Genomic DNA, 22,334 nt, shown 5'->3' with positions numbered 1-22,334 from the left:
GGATGGAGTGGGAAGAGGTGACATTTAAGAATAATCCAAACAGACCGATATTAAATTCCGCACAAACAGACATCCGTGACTCTGTGCAATCCCGCACAACGACAGTGTTTCTCGGGTTGTCTAACATTCAGGCTGTGTTGCGGAAACGACCGATATTAGTGTGGAATCCATAGTTTTCGGAGTCGCTAAGCTAATTGGTGACATTCACGATCACATTTAAAATTAGTTACATTTTACACTATAGTTAGAATTCATTATTTTCCTGTCTAATACAAGATTGGGATAAATAAATACCCTGGCAACGCTGGGTAATCAGCTAGTAGGCTAGTATATGTATAAATTGAAAGGGATTTGGATTAATAAAAGTTGGAATTTCTCACGTCTATGGAGAAAAATGCACGTAGAATTCATGCACAATTCCCGGTGAGAAGCTACCCTGTCTAACCAAGAGTGGATTTATGAGCACTAACTGAATGCTTTGGATTACAACACACTGATATTAAGGGTGCTGATATTTTATGCTCGGCTGGTTCTCTATTAGTGTGAAATTATCTGCAATTACACATTCAAATAAATTTAACAAAAACGCTAGAATGAATGCGGACTCACCTCACAAAGGCATATCCCTTGTCCTTGAACACTCTGATCTCTTGAATCTGACCGAACGGTGAGAATGTCTTCTGCATCAACTCCTCGGTGAGGCCATTGGTGATGCCTCCGCAATAGACAGTGCAGTTGGTCGGGCTGGATTGGTTGTAGACCTCGTCAAAGGTAAGAGGCTTGGTGTTCCCTACACGCCATATTGGAAAAAGCGGGAAGGAAAAGGAACAAAACAAAAACATTCGTTAGTAACATCGAAAAACATGTACAACAGAATTGCAAAAAAACAAATAAATGCCTAGTGAATGGGGCAGTGAAAAATTACAAATGCTTATGTTAAATCTACGAAATAATTTTGCTACGAACTTGACTACTGAAGAGTTCTATTGAAAGATAATGGGAAATTATTTCCTTTCTACTGCTACTGCCTTTCCTTGCAATTAATTTAGAAATGTTGTAATGGTCATACTTAAACTGTGAGAGCACTGACCACACAGGGTGTATATAAACAGAAAATGCTTAGACTCGAGCAATGTATCAGAACTTCCACATTTATCAAGACACTTGTCTTGTTCCTTTCTTAAGACCTTCAGTCAGAAGCTCAGAAGTAGCAGAAGATATACGGTGCTGTTGTATATCTCGGAATCTTGAAGCTACTAACTCTATTCTGACACCTGAAAAATGGCTATCTGATGCCAAACACACAGGACTCTCATATCACCGTCTACCTGAGTAACGACATGCTTGACCTCCAGTGTGGATTGCAGGAGCAGTCACGTGTCGTTTTCAGAGACAATGTGACAACCGACTCTCGAAAAAAACACCTCAAATTCCACTGAAGCATATCCAAGAGAATTTTAATTTTGTCGTTGAACGTTTGGAACAAAATAACCTCTGAAGTTTCAAGTAGTTTTTGCAGCATAGATTGCAGAACTCCTATAGATTCAGGCAGATATTGCGTATTTTTTTCTCTCATCGATCCAGACTTGAACATGACTGAAACAGTGGAAGTTCGTTTATACACGGCAAATATTTTTTTCTCTTCTTTTCTCATTACAGTGCAATGTAGGTTCTGAATAAAACTAGCATAGCCTTTACTCTTGAAACACTCAAAACTAAATCTCTACACTGCAACCTGGGCCTCCCTGATGGGGATTGTTAACGCCTTGGAATCAAAGGGTTCCGGATTTGATGTCCGATGGAGACATACTGGTTCGGATCCCACTTTGAACTGCAGATCCAATCGATTAGCATCTCTGTGCATAAAGTGTACCTTAACAACTGCAACCTGATGTCTTCAAAGGCTGAACCTGGACAAGGACACACATGATTCAGATTCGCACGGCCCATTTGCTGCAAATACTTTGCACGTCCAAACTTTCAAAACATTATCATAACTTTCGCTCTTGGACAACGAGTCCAACCACAAGAACGAACCCATTCCAAAGGTTGACAGCAAGTTTTTTAACTATAATACCTTACTGAAAAGCATTTTCGTCAACCTGTGCAGGTTTTGACTGATCCAACATGACATGACCACGTTTGCAAATACGAATTTTACAACTGTTCACCCCCCACCCCCCAAGAAAACACGACAAGACTCAAGGAAAGGCATAGTTGAATATATATATATATATACTTATAAACTCTAATATACTAACTACAATCCTGTTTGTTCGGAGGAAAAAAAGATTACATGAACTATCTATAAAAATTAGTAATTTCAAATACACATTCATAGCAGAACAACACGCCTGAACAATAAAAAAAGTAAAAAATAAAATAAAAAACAACGAAAATAAAAAATACCCTGTCTGTGTGAGTGAATTCATAGAAGACCAATCCTTGTTCCTCTTAATCCTGTAGACATCTTCTATATTGAACCACTTAAAAATATGTATTAAATCCTACCAGAAGACCCAATACCGGCAAACCATAAAAAATAGCAATAAGAAATGTGTATTATACAATATACTCACCAAGGGACGTACCTGTTATCACCATTTGTCAACGTGTGGAGTCTTAACTATGCTATTACTAATACTGAAAGAAACATCCCTCTAACTACTATTATTATATATATATATATACTTATATATATATGTATTTGAAGAGAAGAGATAACAATATTGTCTTCCTAACAATTCATCGCTTTCCTATAATTCTGTAAGAAAATTTTTAGTACAAAGATACGAAGTGACTCCAATCGGCTTTTTTGAAAAGGTCATTTGGTAAGTTAATTTTTGAACTTTACGCCTTTTCGCACATATTACAGTGCATGTACAAGCCAATTTATCCCAGTTACTTCACGTAAGACTAAAAACGCCGTGCGATTGGAGTCCGCACAGAACAATGCTTCTTTCAGCTGGTTTAAGGAACCAATCAAGACAGATGCGTTAGTTAACATCAAGTTTAATATTTTTAAAAAATAATAATAAGTGACAAGAAAACTGACATAAATTATCCATGTAGATTATTGTGTTACTTCAGATTATTATTTTATTTTTAATGTAAATAACAGGTCAGGTTCTGTGTAAAGCACATCTTGCTACATACTCTTTCGGTACTTTTTTTTAAAATTTCTTTTCCTAATTTGATAATGGAAAGAGAAGAAGTGCTGAACTCAGGGTGAACCAGAGTACAAAAAAAGATAGTTCGTAATAAAAAGCAGACATAAAAAATCGGGGGAAAATTGCAACATGCATGGAAGCTAGCCAGATTACGAAAACAGCAAGGGGGGATGGGGGGGCCCTATATCTGCACATTTTATTCTGAGCATACACATAAAAACATGAGGAGGGATTTCAAGGAAATGGATATGAACCAGGTCTGTAGAAAAAAATATTAGAACACAATCGTTTCTCACGGGAAAACTGTATACATGTGGAAGATCATGTACCAAAAAAGATCATTAGAAACTTTCAAAAAAACTGTCATCAAAATACATACTTGGGAAATGTAATAAAAATACATCCAATAAGATTATGTAAGAAAACTATTCTTGTAATTAAAAAATGTGAAAACATACAGGCGAAAAAATTTAGCTGCATTCCTTGTGCCCAACTATTATCTACTGATATCAATGAAAACTATGAACAACGAGATAGATCAAGTGGGGGGATAGATTCAAGAAAAGGGTACTTAATAAAAAAAAGTGCTTTATTTCTTTTGATTTTTTTTCGAAACAACAACGAGGAGAGAAAAAACTACGAAATATATTAGATTAATCAAAATAGATTAATACATGTGAGTGTGAAAGAACTGGAGAAAAAGTTGGCATAGAACATTAAATAAGTTGTAACAAATGCATATAAGAATTAAAATGTAGGCACCTTACCTCTTTGCCAACAGCAGAATTTTCGTTAAGATAAATATAAATGTGAAAAAAAAAAACACCATTTCATTCTCAACAAGGCCACGGATGCTTTTCTACTAATATATTGTTACATATGAGTATTAGGTAAAAGAAAAAACGAGAAAAAAAACTCCAAAAAAAAGATACCTACTTTTTTGGGCACTTCCAATCTATGGCAAAGGCGTGGTGGATGTTTTAAAAACAGGAGCACGACTAGGAAGGGGTGGGAAGGGAAGAGGGTGGGGGGAAAGCCAACATGCGGTAGTGCAGTAGTGCTTTCTCGTGTCACTGTGTCTCTTGAAGCACTGTGGTGATGTACAAAGCATGAGCGTAGTAATGCGATGTGTGTGTGTGCGCTGGCGTTTCTTTACAAAAATGCATTTGCTTGTCGTCCGTACCGCCAAATGTATAGTGTTTAGGATTGTGCGAGTTGGGTTGGCTAAGAACGTGACTTTCTAGTTTTGTATCCTGAAAAACTGCAGGGTAGTTAAGACAGTGTAATCTAAAATGTACTGACATATAATTCTAGATTCGAGTTCTCTCTATATTATAATAAAAAAATAGAAAATGTTTAACGGTCTCCCCGATGGCCTAGTGGTAACGTTATCGTCTTGTAATTAAGGAGTCCCGGGTTACATAACCTGTGGAGCCACATAGTGGATCGGTTCCCACTTTTATCTGAAGGTTCAGTTCCGATTAGCCTATTTGTGCATAAAGTGGACTTAATAACTTAACAGCAAACGTCTGGCGCTCGTGAGTCCTTTTCTTATTCTCCGACTCCGTGGCTGAGGGGTTAGCACACCGATCGAATCCGGGCCTGGGCATGTGTTCTTTGTGAGCGTCGCTTCATCATATCATCACTCATCCTCATCTTCGCGATTAGCCACAATCTCATTCTCCGGACACAGCTAATCCACAAATTCTCAACCTGTTTTCCCACATTCTGCGTGATGGACCATTAAAGATCTACCTAGATTCTTAATTTGACACACTATGTTACAAACTTCGAAGATGCCGCGACATTAACTGAGCCAGCAAGGCCACCGGATCTAATTTATTTTCTTTTGCAAATATTTAAGTGAAGGACCTACAACCAAGAACAGCCAATGATTCGAAAATAAAGCTATAACACGAAATCTGCGCGTTCTTATGACAATGTTCTTCTGAGAGTACACTGATGTAGTGTTTCTCGGTGATGCGTAAAGATGTACACTAGCATTGTTACTTGTTCCTTTATTTATACTCCTTATAAATCTTCTGTAAGAATTTGACCTAAGTGTGTAGGACTGTGGGAGGCAACTACTCACTTAGGGAGTTCTTTGCGGGATTTGCAAGCATGTTTCTTTTGTAAAGTACCAAGCGTGGGTGGGGTCTGTATTTGTGCATAAAATAGGAAGTCACTGAACTGGAAATTATCTTGATAGTTTGAAGCGATTTAAAAATAAGGGATTGTCTCGGAAGATCATGCCCTTGATCCTCGTCAACTGAACAAACACCCACACCAACTTATTATTTTGAAGAGATCCACCCAACCCTTTACCGACCCGTCTCGCTACCACGGGCCGGCCGACACGAAAAAGGGACGTTGATGCTTTGAACGGACGGTTTGCAAGTGACAGCGGCGAGAGTGATCGAACATCACAGCATCCAGTCTGCGTGGTGATAGGGGTTGGCTCTTCACAGGATATGCCATCTCGATACTTGATTCTATTATCATATCTCATTGCTCTCGTGATATTCTGGATGATGGGAACCTACTTCTGCTGTTCAAGGTACAGTCACGGGCAGTAAAAATGGGACCCCTAAATTCTGCCCTGCATGGCGTTGTGCGTATTGCCTAATTTACATAAATTTGCCAAATTGGCATAAATTCAGGGTTGTTAAAGGTCCTGGAAACCATAAATTCTAATGGACCGTTCCTGGACCGGAATTGAAATTTATTTAAAACTCCAGGACCTTCAACAACCCTGCATAAATTTGGCCATTGTGAAAAAGTATAGGGAATGTTGAAAAAATTGTATGGGGTGTTGCGTGTATCATTGTCCTCAACAACCGGATGACCGTTTCTTGCCACCACATGCAATTACCTTAACAGCACCGAAGCAGCGAGTCTGGCTAGAACCTCCACCGTCGCCATCCGCATCCCCAGTCCCCATCAACCTGCCAATCACGCCGAACGCAAACACTCGCACGCTAGGATGTCGCGCATGTGTCCATTCGCGCCTCAACATGCATGGAGGTCGCCTCAATACACTAAAGGTGTCACCGGAGATTAATGGTCATATGGATCGTGATAAACATATGGGATATCTCTCGCGTGTAGCGGAGAAATGCATTAGGCATTACTCACTTGGACACGGCGCGGTGAGCACATCAGTTCGTTAAGGCTCCAATTAGCCATCTCGTCAGCCAATGGCGACAATGAAGAGTCATGAGGTAGCAAGTATTGTTGCGGTTCTATATCCCTTTTTTACTAAAGCAAGCGACGAAAGTTTTCCAACAACAGGAGAATTGTATTGACGTCCCAGAGACATGAAAACCTTCACGGAAGACCGAACAAGTGAAAAGTTAACTGCACAATTAGTCCACAAACTTGTGAGAAAACATTCCGTCTAATCACGGGGTAAGAAAGATTTCTTTGCCTTGATAAGTCGAGCGAAAATTTCGGAGCTTTCAAGAGAAGATTCGAGTTGTGAAAATTTCATGACAAACACCCGTGTGAGACTAATTGGACACTACTTTTTTTTGCAAATTTTTTCGACAAAGCGTCGTGAAGACACCGCATTCAGTTCCAAATGTATTGTATTGCCGGAATTTTGAACCCTCAGTCAGAAATAGTCGGAACTCTTCAGTGTTCTTGGAGTAAGGAGGACATTCTAACAGCAACTGGAGAAAGATGACACACGTCAAAGATCTTTTGACTTGTTGGCCAATAGGCTTCACGGTGAGTTTCGCAACATTCAAGCCTTTGGATTAGCAGTTTCCGCAAGTTTTTGGACAAAAATATCAAAAGTTAAGATTGGTATTCAAGTTAGGTGAAAGCTAATTGGGATTGGACTAATTGTTTAACGAGACAAAGCCAACTGTAAGGATATCCGAGAATACGGAGAAGTAACAAAAGCCAGCCCCATATCAGTGAATAGAAACAGATTGAATGCACTCAGACTTATCTATGTTTATACATAACTTTTTTTTTGGCAGTTTAGGCTAATCGTAGCGATGAGAATGATTGATGAATAGACGAAATTTTGCTAGCGACATCATGTGTGCCATCGATCAACGCGGTCGCCTACCGAGGAGGACAATACATTTATTTATTTTGTTTCGACTCTTTTTACATGGCGAAATTAAGGTTATAATGCCTTTTCTTCCATTTAACCATCTACTTCGATATTCTCATATTTGTTTAATAACAAAACATTAATTTTAATAACGATATGCTAATTACGTTATTGTAAAACAGACAAAAATCCAATATTGCTTCGCGTGCTTAAAAAATATTGCAAATTTATTATAAATGCTAACACCTGTTTACTAATACAATATTAATTCTAACCACGATATGCTCATTTCCGACGTTATTGTATAAGACCAAAAATCTCATTTTCCTTCGCATATTTAAAAAATATTGTTAATTTTAATGTTGTGGAGATGACATTGTTTTGATGCATTATGTGTACCATTTAAGTTTCGAAATATTGGCGACATATTTGCCCTGCATGCCAGAACATTAGAGGTAGTTCTCACGCTCGAATAATTGCTTAAGATAACGTGGCGAATGGCCATTTGAGATATTGACAATATTTTGAAGGAAATCAAGTATTTGAGGCCATAGTTGGACTCAACTTGAAGATACTTGCTATTTAATTAATTTCAATAACTTAAAGACTCAAAAAATACACTAAAGTTGGGCCTAAATATATTCCGTTTTTCGACTACACATGACGTCTGTAGCATATATTTTGATTGCATACAACATCTACGAAGACACCTAGGAGATAAAGATACGTCAAGAATGCTTTTCATTCTTGCTTCAGTCAAACTCAAAACCAGAGACACAGTGAGCGGGGATGGTAAAGTGACACAGAAGAAAGGCTCAAGGGGAGGAAGCGAGTGCATTGTATGGGCAGGAAAGAAAACACAATTTGGGGACTGCTGAGCTTTTGTTTGCATGACGACAATCAGCAAAGAAAAAATAAATAACGGTAATAATAATAATAATAATAAAAAAAACCATGAGTCCATACTAAAAATGGAGAGAAAAAAATAATAAAAAACATTCGAATAAACAAAGGGTCACTTACACCTTTTTGTCTATGAGAGATATTGTAGCAGAATGCAATCTGAAATAAATATTTGGAAACTGAGTTCAGCATTTTTTCGTTACTCATGAAAAAAATTGCTGTGTTCTTTTTTTTATTTATTTATTTATTCTTGTTTCTTTTTAACTACCAATATCTCCACACTGTGCCCAAACATAAACAAACGCACTACTTTTCATTACTGGTTTCTGTAGTTCCATTTTATTCCGAAGTTATATATATTTTTTTCTCCTGAAAATAAGTCGTGTGTTTTTTGGACCTCGCGTTTCATGCTAATACTTAAAGAGTTACGTCAAAATGTTAATTGAAAACTGTAATCATATAGGCCTACTGATTCAATGGCATGTACTTACATATGTATACATGTGTTTGCTGTTTTGTAGTGTCGTATCAGATCTAAACTTCTCTTTGTTACTTTTGGCCATTTGGATTCATAAGATGCTACGAAATTGGGCGTTAAATAGTACTGTAAAACGTACTACAAGCGATAGAGAACTGATCTAAAAGGCAGATATTCTGAACATAAAATCCTGTCCTATTCTGTGCGATAAGATTTATGAAGATCTTTTGTCTCTAACAGTTAATTCTCAACGATGCCGTAATCTTAACTCCACAAATACTAAACAGAAATACTGAATTTATCTCAGACAGCATAATTCCTCATTTTTTCATAAAAAATAGCCTTAATTACAGAAAGACATCAGTCCAAAAAAATATTTCACCACGAAGACGAAACTTCGGAATAAAATGTACTACACGAAAGAGAAAATACTAACCTAGGTTTGCATGAGTTATATCCTCTAAGGAAACTGTTTAGAACAAGGCATTTATACAATTTAACAACAGTAAAGAAACTATGTGGTAGGTACTGTTCTCACATTAAAGTTATATCACATTGTTCACAAAAAAAAATAATAAACTTTTCCATGATCCACTTAATCCTATAATATGTATACACTAGCACTACTTTGGTATTATTATTATTCATCCTACTTTTGCAACATTATAGCCAAACCTTTTCACAACGAACTAACATGGAGTTTTACTGGCAACAACACTGGCCTTCTAGAATTATATCTATGCACTAATGACTTGTTTTAGCTTTAGCATGCACAGCCGGAAATATGCTACAGAAAAAAAACAGACCTACAGAAGCTGCTTCATGATTATGCGGCCAAGAAATGGAGAAAAAAAACACTGAATAATATCAGCAAATAGAAGCGAAATAAACAAATCGTAGAGAGTTATTATAAGGCACAACTTAAAGACAGCCAGCTTACATGATGCAGCAAACGTAGGAGGACTTAAAGTTCTAGCAGACCACGTGACTGAAAGAAACAAGTCTATTAGCGCTTGGCACACACTGTTTTTTTTTTAAAGATATATTTTCTATACGGACACAATGAACAAACCTGCTGTTTTGACATTTACAGGGTCACGCGTGTTCTCGGAAGTAACAACGTGGCTAATAAATCTATTCCACGGATGTAAAAGCGTTAAAACTGAAAATAAGCCAACTGGAAACAAAATAAAGACGTGCACATTTCAAGGTGGGTGGGTATAAAGCACATTAACTTGTCTTTCACTCACGTTAAAAAAATACACAACAGGTGACATGGAATTCAATAAAATCCCATGGCGCTGCAGGCAAGATGTTTTGTGATTTAATAAAAAAACACTCCAAGTAGGGAACCTAATATTATACGATAATTTAAAGTAACTTTCACAATGCGCAAGAATCAATCAAATGCATCCGAGGCAAAGCAACAGGTTTCTACAATTCAGTAATATAAGTTGCACACTTCCTCTCAAAACAGTCCCAAAAGAGAAGTTCCAACTTTGTATGCAACGATCTTAGTAAACACGGCAGTTATGGTTGGAATCTTGCTTTAAAGGTGCGACCATGAAAATAGGCGTCTGGGCAGAATTGCGCTGGTGCCACATGTGGGAAAAGCAGAGCGAGAGAGGGACAAAGGTTGCTGGTTCCAGCGCACCGTGTGGCAACGTCAACCGGGCTGCGTTGCCTAGTCCTAGCGCAACACCGACCTCCCTGACCTTTCGAGCAAATACTGTCGCTTTGTATCACATGAACTGCAAAGACCAACTCTACAACGAGATATTTATCTTAAACCTCCGAACACACGGGATTGTGTTCCGACGTGGCAACAGCGCGAACTTCTGCCACCCGCCTAATTTCACGGAACCTCATTTAGTTTATAATTTGGAATGGAAAAGAGGCTGAAAAGTACACCAGGTGCAAATTAACTTTAAATTGAACCGCCTCTTGACCCTGACAACAGCAGCATGTTGTCGAAACATCGACAAGATGAATTTCTGAAGATAATACACCAACAGTGTCTATATAGTGAACTATAGCTTCAGGCCGATCACGAGGGTTTGCCAATTCTCTGACCGCTGCAGAAATCACACTATGGCAACGGTTAACTACAGGATGCAGGCTCGAGATAGTCGGACGACATTTACACCAGTAGTTTCGGGAGATATCACAACTAATGTCTTCAGCTTTAGACAGTTTTGCACAAGGTGTGTACAAGAGAGTATGAATTTCTACCTATGTTTCAAATGGAAGCTGTTTTTCAAGTTGATTATTAAGTAAGACAGAATCCCGGGTTGCTTGTTTGGTTGTTTTACTTCGCATTTCTTCCACTTTTGGTTAATCGTGAAGATGGATGATGAAATGGATGAAGGGACACTCACTCAGCCCAGACGGGGATTCGAACCCGGAACCCCTGGCGGTATGGAGAAGCAACTTCAAGTTAATGTTAATTAATTTCAAACCACAAACAAAATCTTCAACGTGTCCTCTTTCCGTTCAAATATTTTTTTCTACGCCATCGGAAGTACTAAATACCCAAGAGAACAAGTGAAATAATACTCCCATAAGCGTAATGTGAAGTCTCTCCCCCGCCTACAAACCATCCGGAGCACATACGTCTCCTTCTCCAGCTCGACGCGGAGAAAGGTCGTTCCAGAACCTAGTGTCTGGCTTGACAATGAAACTGTTCCTCGTGAACTCAAGAAGACTTTCCCAATTATTTCTACACATTTTGGAAGACGTTTGTGATGGCAACAACACACAAACCTACAATATTATTCACGTTTAAGAACAAAACCATTTGGCGATCTGTCCGCTCCTAATTAAACACAGGTCTCCATTCATCCAAAACTTCTGGCAAGTACTAAGACGATGCTTTACTTCCGTTAGAACGGAGCTAACAACTTAATTCCTTCACGACGATGCCAAAACGCGCAAATCTGACATTGATTCTTCGAACCGATCTTGTACTGTAGATGAGAGGGAGGGGGGGGGGGGAGGGAAGGAAGGGAGAGGATTAAATACCTGATCCCATTGAGCAAGGGGGTGGAAAAACTATGGGGTGCAGAGTGGAAACCAGTGTAGGAAGGGACAACCAGAAAGAATGGGACCCACAGTTTTGATAAGCGACGGCAGAAAGCCTTCCCGTGTTTGTTTGCGAGGAGGTCCCTTGGAACGCCGCTTGTTGCCAAGCAACCAGGGAGAATCATAGGGTGAGACAAGGCTATATTCTATACTATATGGGAGAGGGGAGAGCACCTTGGTCCCTCGGAGGCATTTCGCTGGAGACTCGTTTCAGGCAGGTGCGCGGGGCTCTTCCATTGGCTGAGGAAGCCTTCCAGCTCCCTGGCGTCACGTCCACTTCCGGTCTGTTTAAAAGAATTAGACACTTTTGCTACACTTCGAGCTATTTCGTAAAATGGAGGGGAGGAAGTAGGTTGTTAAACGCCTAACAATACCAATGACATATAAATTTGGAATTCTGTACATCAGAGGAGAGTGTAAGTTCATTTAATGGACATGTGGGCAAATCGGGACTGAATCTACAGCTTCAAGCTGTGAGCTAGCACGGTGTGTTGTCGACTCTCGTCATCCGTTCCATTATCAATGTATTAATAGATCGCCATCGTCGTGAACAGTGAAAGAAAGAAGAGCCTGACTGCGAACAGACTGAACCTTTACATCACAAGGCGATAGATTAAAGTCATCATTTTTCTTTCAATTTCATTATTATCACTATTTATCCAGTTTAAAAATGAATCACGGAGATGAGAAACAATGACGATAACACTACATGAAGACGGACATCCGTGGTGGAGTATCTAGCACAGCGTGCCACGACACAAGCGATCCAGGGTTCGTATCCCGGCCAAGGGGCGGGTGTTCTTTGTTAGGTGTCCCTATACAATTTCATCAGATCATCACTCATCTACATCGTCACGATTTCCCAAAGTGGCAGAAAAGCGACGATAATAACAACAATTAAATCAATTAGATGAAGGAAACTGCCATGCCTTGCATGGGATTCGAACGCGAAAGCCTGGCTCTGGAGCGGATTGTGCGGTCATGGAATTCCTGACATCAGGACAATCTCACAAGCCTTTCAGATGACGAAGTGGTAACGTCGTTGCCTTGTTCACCAGTTCGGAACCAGGTGGAGGCACATGACGGTTCGGATCCCACTTTACACTGTAGGTCCGGTCCCAATTAGCCTATGTGTGCATAAATGGACTTCAAAATCTACTATCCGAAGACTTCAAGTTTGGCAAAAAGACACGGGATTAATCAAAAGAAGGACTCAAACATTTACAATGGCCGACTAACGTACATCAATTTAAAAACGACAGAGTTTCGGTGTATTTTTTGGACCCTAAGTGTCCATGCGCGCGGTGCGTGCAAAGAGGTTCCCATGGCGGGCTGGTACGAAAGCACACGGACTAGTTAGAAGCCTTAAGTAATTAACCAACGCAGCAGCGATAACGAAGCTACGAATGATGTAGGAAACTTTCTGCCTGGTAGCGTGACAGGAGCTGCACTGTAGGGGCTCGCCGATAGAAGTTGACGGCATTCTTTCTCTACAACGAAGCCGGATCGGAGGGAAGGCGAATGCAAAGCGCGGCAGAAACAAACACACCGTTGGGGTTGGGTGCAGTGTTGCCACAGTCAGAGCAGAATTTCCCTCGTCCAGGTACAAAAATTCCCTTTTCATCCAAATTTTCCCATTCATGTTGCAAAAAATTGAATCTGCGGTCACAAAACTTCATTATTATTATTAGACTACCGATAGAGCCCCTCTGCTTAAAGAAATATTATGATTTTAGCCCAGACAATAACGGAATGAATGAACGAATATAACAGATTATTGATTTCAAATTGCTCACTTTGTGAAAAATCTACAAAACATGAAACCTTTTACGAGTCAGGCTGTATCGTTAGGTATACGCTACTCGTGTTTTTACAATAACTTTGAAAACATCAAAATTTGAACGGTATTATCATTATTTCGATGGCAAATAATTTACATGAGGAAGGCCTCTATCCCTTTTCATCTTGATTTATACCTGAATTTCCCTGAGGGAAATTGCAATTATGTGGCAACACTGGTTGGGTGGGAGAAAGGGGTAAACAAATAGAGAAAGGTCAGCGCAGGGGGGTTGGGAAAACAAGCGATCAACTTCCAGGCGGCATTATTCGCCACACACACGCATTGCCAGATGCTGTTTCCGAAGAAGGAATCTGAATTGGCCGTTGCTGTGATCAAGAGATTAGTTATCGGACCTCTTTGGCGGAGTAGTTAGCACAACGCGCTACGACACCAGGGGTCCCAGGTTCGAATCCCGGCCTGAGAATGAGTGTTCTTTGTTGTGAGTGTCCCTTCATCAATTTCAGCATAACATCAATCATTCTCATCTATGCGATTAGCCAAAAGTAGCAGAAAAGCGAAATGAAACAAACAAATCAACCAATCACAACAGTAGTTACTAGGGTAAATCAAAAAGTAAGTTACACCCCTATGTATAAAACAAACAAAACACATTAGAAAGAAAATAATTATTGGACAAAAATGTATGAACATTTAACTTCTTTTCGACATAGCCACCAAGGTATTCCAAGCACTTTTCGAATCGTGTGCCCAGTTTTTATTATTATTTTATTTCTTGTGTGTAAAAATTCCGTCCAATTTAAATTGGGTTGACTTTTGTGCTCATCGGTTAACAATCGTGGCACCCAGTGAGAACACAGTTTACTATACAGTCAACTGGTCATGAAACAGCATAGACACACTATTGTATGATATGTTCACTTCACTTGCAATCTCTTTTAATTTTCACATGGTGGTTGGCAAGGCTGATTGCATTCACATGCTCCGTTTTGTCGGTCGTGTTCCAGTTGCAGGCTGCCCGACACACTGTTCGTCGTTCACGTTTGTTCTTTCGAACATCTGGCAATTTCCTGATCATGGGATGTGACATTGCATTCCCACCATACACCTCGACAATTTGACGATGGATTTCACTTCACTCTGATTATGCCTTCGTGTCCACAAAAATCGGACGACTGAGCGCACCTCAATGTTGGACGCCACCTCAGTACGACGCGCCAAACTGACACGGTGACTACTCTCATATTAAAGCAGCTGCAGCATGGCTGCTTTGGGTATGGAGAGAACACATTCCGGACAGTGCTGCCACCTAGCGTGATTATTCTCTCTCTTTTAGTACAGGAACGCAGCTCGGGTGTAACTTATTTTTTGATTCGCCCACGTAGTACTCTTTCTCTCCTTGCCATGTAATTCCACATTTCCTTCATGTTTATTTTGGTAGAATTTACAAGTACATCCGATTATGAAATTCATTACAGTCTGAATGAACATAACGTAACTTCCTTACCTGTAGCAGCTGCAGACAACTGTCTCTTAAATCTGTTTCAGTTGCAAAGCGCGGTCAACTAGTATTCTCGTTTAGTGAAGGCTGCAAGTTCGAGTTCCGGCTTCGACATGGTTGTTCTATGATGAGCTTTGTCTCACCATTCATTCATGCTGATCATCGCGATTCGCCAAAAGAGGAAGAAACGCGACGTAAAATAAAAATTACGAGAGTTTCATAAACTGATATATTGTGTGATGTTTCTAATCAACGTTATGCTAAGATGGACTGGAATTACAGTTTAAAACGATATGCAGTGCGCCTCGAAGGCTAGGTATGTTAACAGTGTACATGATAATTAATTTTGCTGTTCTGTCGGCCATCTTCGCCTCACGAGGCCAACTTGTAAAGCTTCGAATCTTTGAAGCGCCTTTTCTAGGAAATTGCTAGCTAGTGCGTTCTAGTCATACGCCTATATAATACTTTACCACTACACGAAATTCTGTCCAAAACTCGATTTCCAAGGCGTATCCTCTTCTTGTAAGAGTACTTTACAAGGAAACAATTTCCTTGCAAGCAAGCAACCAACCCGACGGTAGTGTCAAGAGTGTTGCCGATGTTCCAGGATATAGTTAAACTAAGGAATACTTATTGCCATTCTCCGAAGCAGAGCTTTCTTGGTCGTGGAAGATCCCGTCTCAAGGAAAGTTTCGAACATCCGACCCAGAGAGCCTGATCAGGATGAGACAGTAGTATAGCTTAAGTCTCCATTGGCTCGCCAGTTCGGTATCTTTGACACGGCTCGAGCGGAAGCCGACCGGACGCGAACCAGCACCTGTTCTTCTGAGAAGCGCTGTTGCAACTTTTACCTGCAGTATTTAGACATTCATTCATTCACTGAGACGTTATGCTCCTAAGGTTTCCATATTGTATGAAAAAAATAGCAAAGATAGCAACCGTAATCTCACGTTCAGAAATTTGTAAAGAAACTGAATTGGCAACATCGCATTTACTCCACGTGGACTTGACAAGAGTTGTCAGTTCCTAAAACGGACGCTATTGGTGGGAAAGGTTTGAGGGAGGATATACGTGGACTTCATTCATGGTTGTCAGAAGGAAACTTATGTTTCGGAACCTTCTTTCAAGTAGAATGGCGTTCGAAACGGACTGTAATGTCTGACAGCTCGGATATCAGACGTGTTGAACAGAACTGAAAGATTCCAATAGACAACAAACAAACAAATAGCAAAAACGTGAATTTGCAACGCAGACCAAGAGCCTGGCACAACAATTTTTCTCTACCAACGGAAAAGACAAAAAGAGAAGCAGTGTACACGGAATAATAAACACAGTCAACAAGTTCTGTTTATTCAAGCGGAACCATCTTCGAAGAAATTCTCCAATCAAGTCGCGGGGAGACCCTCGTGACGTCATCTACAGCTTGGCGGGAAGTAAATAAGTTTTGGACGAGGTTCGTCCAAGTTAGATGAGAAAAGTTGGCTCCGGAAATGCCTGTGGGAAGAAGAGGCAGGGGCGTGCGCCTTTACGGATTTAGGGAGGAAAAGCCAGTCCCTCTTCCCCCACTCGTGTTATCCTGCTTTCGTCCCCCCCCCCCAAAGAGTCTTGCCACTTCAATCTTTCTTCTCCCGCTCCTACAGTCATTCTGACGTATTCTTCACAACATTATACACGAAAGGGGTTGGGAGACGGGGGAGTGGGAGTGGGGGAAGGATCCCTCGCCACCCCCATTTCTGCCCCAGACTATCCCAAGTCTCAAATTGGGATGGATTGACCCAATCTGAACCTACTTTCTGGTTTTCAGGAGGTTCCCATGGGGGTTAACTGTTGCCATGGCAACGCAGGGGAGAGGGAAAAAAATCTGTCTTCGGGAGGCGACTTTGAAGAAATGCTAACGCCAAACAAATGACTGTCGTGCGCGCAAAACCCGAGTTCGTTATCATGTTTCGTTCGAATTACCCTCTTGTCGTACGTCGGCGGGATAACTCTTCGGTTACAGGCGAAAGTTGTTATTCCTGACGCTTAGGTCCCTAGGACATCATGGCAGTCCCCACAGCAGTACATGCAAGCTTACCCAAAGGCTACAATAACGTAACATCTTTCATATTTTGTTCGTATTATTATTTTGTTTTAAGTCTACTTTTATGCACAGATAGGCTAATTGGGACTGGACCTACAGTTTAAAATGGAATCCCAATCACTATGTGAATCCGGGACTCCTTAATAACAAGGCGACATCGGCCCTTGTTACGCCACCGGGGTGGCCCAGGGACGCCTCGTGATTTCGATTATCAAATAAGTAAATAAACATTTAGAAATCCTTCATGTGAAATTCGCATCCTGTCGTACTACTATTACTTGTAAGTTTCCTGCAGGCACGAGTGAAAACCAGTTTCCTGTTTCGAGATATGTTGAACCTTCATTATGTAGCTAAGCAGTACCCTGGTAGGCCACATCATTATCGCCTATTGGTTAATGTTGGAGGAGGATGGAGAATGGTAAAGATCACATCACCTCCAATGTGGCTTCATGATACGATCAGATGCCCAGGGGTATTGGAGGGTCAAAGGCGGATATCGAGAATCAGAAGTACCATTTACTTTTTATTGTTGATATTATTAGAATACGACATGTGATTTTATGTAAAATACAATTTAAAGAAATGATATTCATTATTATTAAGGGTGATCGTGATAAAAATCAAATATCATTTCAGATTTTCCAGGTAAAAGTTTCGAAAGTTCATAGCTAACGATAATGGAAAAATGGTTGAACAGGCGATCGGTATTGCAATAACAATTTACTTCATATGGATTTGTTACCTGAAATACTTGACGAGCTCTAATCTTAGCTGGTCACCAAAAACCGAAACAAGTATTAAGGGCACGGCGAACAGTTTCCACGTTCAGCCAGACGCGAGAACCCGAAACTGCTCTTCCTCCACTAACCTTTCCCCTCGGCGAGCTGGGTGTAAGGGGGGGGGGGGGCGAGAAGACATAGCATTATTCTTATTTAAGTATTATTTTACTTGGTATTCTGGGAATATCAAACTTCCGATGGCGTAGAAAAAAACATGAGCGGGAACAGGACAGGTTGAAGATTTTATTTCTGTTAGGAGAAGTCGAAACTTGAAGTTGTTTGCCCACAAGGAATACATGGGAGTCTACAAATAATTGTCCATATTTTTTACAGATCGTGTCTAGATTAATACTCCATCTGTCCCATAATTATAGTCCGGTATGCCAAAATGGCAGTACAGAAATGACAGACGAAGAGGCAGATGGAAAGCCCAATTTGTACTGATCCTTGAGTAGTAAAGTTGTACGACTCATTCCCTTGTTTCATGTTCTTCTTCTGCATACACTAATGTCACAGTTTGAATATCAGGCAATTATTATGAGACAACAAACAAAGGTGTACCGGACAATAATTATGGGACAGAGGGAGTAATCAACTTTAAAAATCGCTTTCACTTGCAACAAGGGGAGAAAGTCATACTCTCTCTTTAGTAGCAGTGAGCATACCTCTGGCGAACTTCCACCCTTCGCCTTAAATAAAAAAGAACAGAATTACTATTTACAAAGGGTGTTTGACAATATGAAGACACCGCAAACCTTTTCTATAACCTCCTGGATACACTTGCTAACAAAAAGACAGGTAAAAGCCTCTCCAATCAACCTTATCATGTCCATTATAAGCAGGTAGACCAGTCTGCACGAAATCTGTTTACCCACTCTGCTATTGGACAGCCGGAGAGCGAAAAACATGTTTCATATACAGGCGCCGGCCATATTGTGGCATGACGAAGACAGATTGTATGACGTGCTCGGGGACTGTTCAACGGGATCAGGGAAAGGTTGGGGTGGGGGGGATCGCGGTCGGGAGAGGTAAGGGGTGTCCCTACTCAACCTTCTTCCACAGCGGCTCGATTCTGGGGACAGATAAGGCGCGGGAACGGCGAGCTACTCGAATATCCTGGCACGCAACTCTTTCGAGTTGGCCCAAACAATGCCAAGGACGGAGGAGGGGCAACCTGCATGCTGACGACAAAAGAAATCCTCGTCTGGTTAACTGGTCAACAAACAAGGGACGAACACATTTCATCTTGGCACAGTTACTCTCCCATCCGTAGGGAAAAGACTGTTCAATGGTGTCTTTACCTAAACGTAACCCAGTGCATTTTCTTTTCTGGAGGAACGCAATGGTAATTACATGTATGCACTATCATTCAGTGTTGCCACATGAAGGGAAATTTCCCTTTTGCAGGGAATTTCGGACCGAAAAGGGAAAAGGGAATTTCGATGAAAAATACCACAATTGCAGGGAAATTTTAAGGTCATCTGACTACATTATTACAATTTATGTTAATTTTGAATTTCATATACACATTTTTATGTTATTTATTTATTTTGCTATTCCCACTTGTTTCTGCTCCTTTAAGTTTATTGTACGTTGCTTTTATGCATCTTTGGATAAATAGTAACGATGAGGATTAAGGATTAAATTCCTGACCAGGATTCAAACCTGGGACATCTGGTCAGGAAGTGATGAAACTGAAATGTGAATTTTATTTTCAAACGAATAACGAATTCAACGGAATACTTAACTACGTACTACTACTACTGCTTCCACCACCATCACTAATAATGCTGCTACTACCATTAATACTAATCATTATTATTATTATACAATTTGCTTATGTGAAGGGAAAAATTGTTCACAAAAGGGAAATTTTGACCCTTGGAAAGGGAAATTGTGCCCTCATATTGTGGCACAGTACATTTGTGACTACAGTACATTTTTGAGTGGTTCTTATGAACAAAATAACAAACCCGCTGACCTCAAAGGCGGAGTGGTTAGCACAGCGCGTTACGAAGGCACGGGCACCAAGTTCGAATCGAGCATGGTGTTCTCTGTGAATCTCCCTTCACCCTTTTCATCATATCATCAAGGATAATACTAGCTGTGGATACAGCCGCCAGAGCCTTGGTAGGAAGAGAGCCCGCAGAATTACTTCCCACTGGGTGGGAGGGGGGACATGAGGGATGCTATCCCCACTTAGGAATATTCTCCTCCCACTAAGATAATTTGCATAGGCATCCACTGTATTTTCTCCACGTATTCTCCAATATTTCCCAAACTGAGCAAAGCAGACCGCTTATATATATAGCAACAATCATACAATTGAAATTGAATTGAAAATACCTTGGCGCTGTTCTCAAGTGCAGATTTTGAGTCCGCTATATAAATAGAAACTGGATTTGACTTGCTTCCTTTCGATAAAATCTACAACTTTGTTCTTGATGAACAGTTCCTTGTCTTTTTAACGCTACAAATTCAGCATTCGAATTTTATAAAGTGTGTTCAGATATCTCAGGGGGTAAGTACTTCTTCTGGCCTTCCTCTGCGCAAAACGCAGCCCATGGTGGAAGACTTGAGTGCCCTCTAGCAACTTTAAAATACATACTAACAGCACCAAAGCTAATATATTCACGTATGCTTATAATAGCTTAAATAAACAAATTTTAGACTGCCTAACCTATTTACATGGCTATATCTGTGCTTTCGATCCACCAGAGCACTAGTTAAGATAAATATCATGCTGGATGCTGTACGCAGGTCCATCCAAATGCCTGTTACTGGGAGTGAACGACCGACATCCATTGAATAACAAGTCGTACGACCTCAGCTACCTTGACGAGATGATGGAACGTAATGTTGCCCAATTAACAGCTTATTGACTTTCAGCAATGAAGCATATCCCCAGATAAAGCATCTGCTGAAGGTATAAATGCCAAGCCTGGGAGAGGGGGACATCTCGGCCAGTCTCGGTGCGGAAAAGCGAGAAGACACCAGGCCACCACTGACCCAGGTCGAGCACCGAAAGAGCACCAGGAAACACCTTGGAAGAAAAGAACTTCCGGGGGGGGGGGGTGCATCCAATTGCTACCCAGCACATAATGGGATGTGATTATCTAATTATGCCGTACCGTCAACGTTCGACGGGCGCGCGCACCCTGCCTCCCATTTATCACTGGAGAAACCAGCCAATTACATTAACAGCCAATGGACCTCGTTAACACAGGCGCGGATTAATGCGCTCTGGGTGCAGGGCGGGCAACGGATAAAGTACACGGAGCAGATTTTGTTCCCATAAATAAAATCTCGAAAGGATTACTTCCGCAAGCAAGGATGAATACCCAAAATCTGCAAAGGAGATTTAACTAGGAATCCAGAGCTCCAATTAGAACGAATATTTTCTCTAAACGGAACCGGAAGTCACGTCACGATGCTTTCCCGACGCTACAGTTTCTGACAAAATGCTTCTCTACCTCTTTTACGCTACCAAGTTTGTTTTCTGCACGTTTTAATGCATTATAATTAACATGAAGCAGCAAAACGGCAGACGTTGTTCTTTTGACACTGCACTGCCTTCCGACCTTTCGAAGTCTCACACAGAGGTCTCTTTTCTCCAAATATTATTTCGGCTTGGTTTAGTTGAGTTCGTTTTCAAGTCCAATTTATGCACAGGAAGGCTAATCGGGACTGCAACTACAGTTTAAGGGGGGATCCGAATCACTTGTGCATTCGACGGATATCGAACCCGGGACGTCTTGATTACAAGGCGAAGACTTTAACGGTACGCCATCTATATTTCGGACTGGGAATAGACTGTGGTATATTTGTAGTTTTAGAGAAGGAATGAAGTTATGATAAACTTGTTGCAATATTAAAACGACGGTGAGCAGTAGATTAGAAGACTTAAATGCCCACAGTGAGCAGTTCGGGATGAAAATACGTGTGAAGAAGAGACAGCCAATGCTTACTGGGAAGAAACAAAGGAAATAAACATGAGAATTCGAGACAGAACTAAGGAGTGTGAAGTGTAGCGTTGTATGGTGCAGGAACCGCGTAGCGTCTAGAAGAAGTGAAGGCAAGCTTTAGAAATGTGGCTATTGCGAAGAATGGAGAGCATGAAATGGACAAAATAAGAAATAATACCGTACTGGAAAGATTTGGCGAAAGAAGACTGATTGAGTAGGTGTTTTAAGTCCACTTTATGCACAGTAAGGCCAATCGGGACTGGACCTCCACCGGGAATTGTAACCGGGACCCCTTGATCACAAGGCTACTCCGCTACCACTGCGCCATAGGAGAGGCCAATGGTGAAAGCAGTGTTGCAACAATCTGAGGGGGCAATTTCCCTTTCCAAGGGGTAAAATTTCCCTTTTTGGACAACTTTTCCCCTTCACCTATAATAATAATAATAAATGGCACCTACACCAGTAGCAGTAATTATTATTATTAATAATAGTAATATTGGAAGTGTTGGTCGT

General features: G+C 40.7%; 1 protein-coding gene across 15 annotated transcripts in view; it reads right to left on the bottom strand.

The window, feature by feature from the left end:
• The window catches only part of LOC146004042 (nucleolysin TIAR-like), a 1,204,848-nt gene that overhangs the window by 41,631 nt on the left and 1,140,883 nt on the right, over window positions 1-22,334 (bottom strand). For all 15 annotated transcript variants that reach the window (XM_083142629.1, XM_083142628.1, XM_083142630.1 and 12 more), the window contains one exon: window positions 610-790. In XM_083142629.1, coding sequence (XP_082998755.1) covers window positions 610-790 — 181 coding nt within the window. The remainder of the gene's footprint in view (window positions 1-609; window positions 791-22,334) is intronic.

The sequence above is a fragment of the Lepisma saccharinum genome, chromosome 21 (genome assembly GCF_977018435.1).
Source record: "Lepisma saccharinum chromosome 21, izLepSacc3.1, whole genome shotgun sequence".
NCBI classification, from domain to species: Eukaryota; Metazoa; Arthropoda; class Insecta; order Zygentoma; family Lepismatidae; genus Lepisma; species Lepisma saccharinum.
The sequence above is the reverse complement of the archived record's forward strand: the minus strand, read 5'-3'. Positions and strand labels throughout refer to the sequence as shown.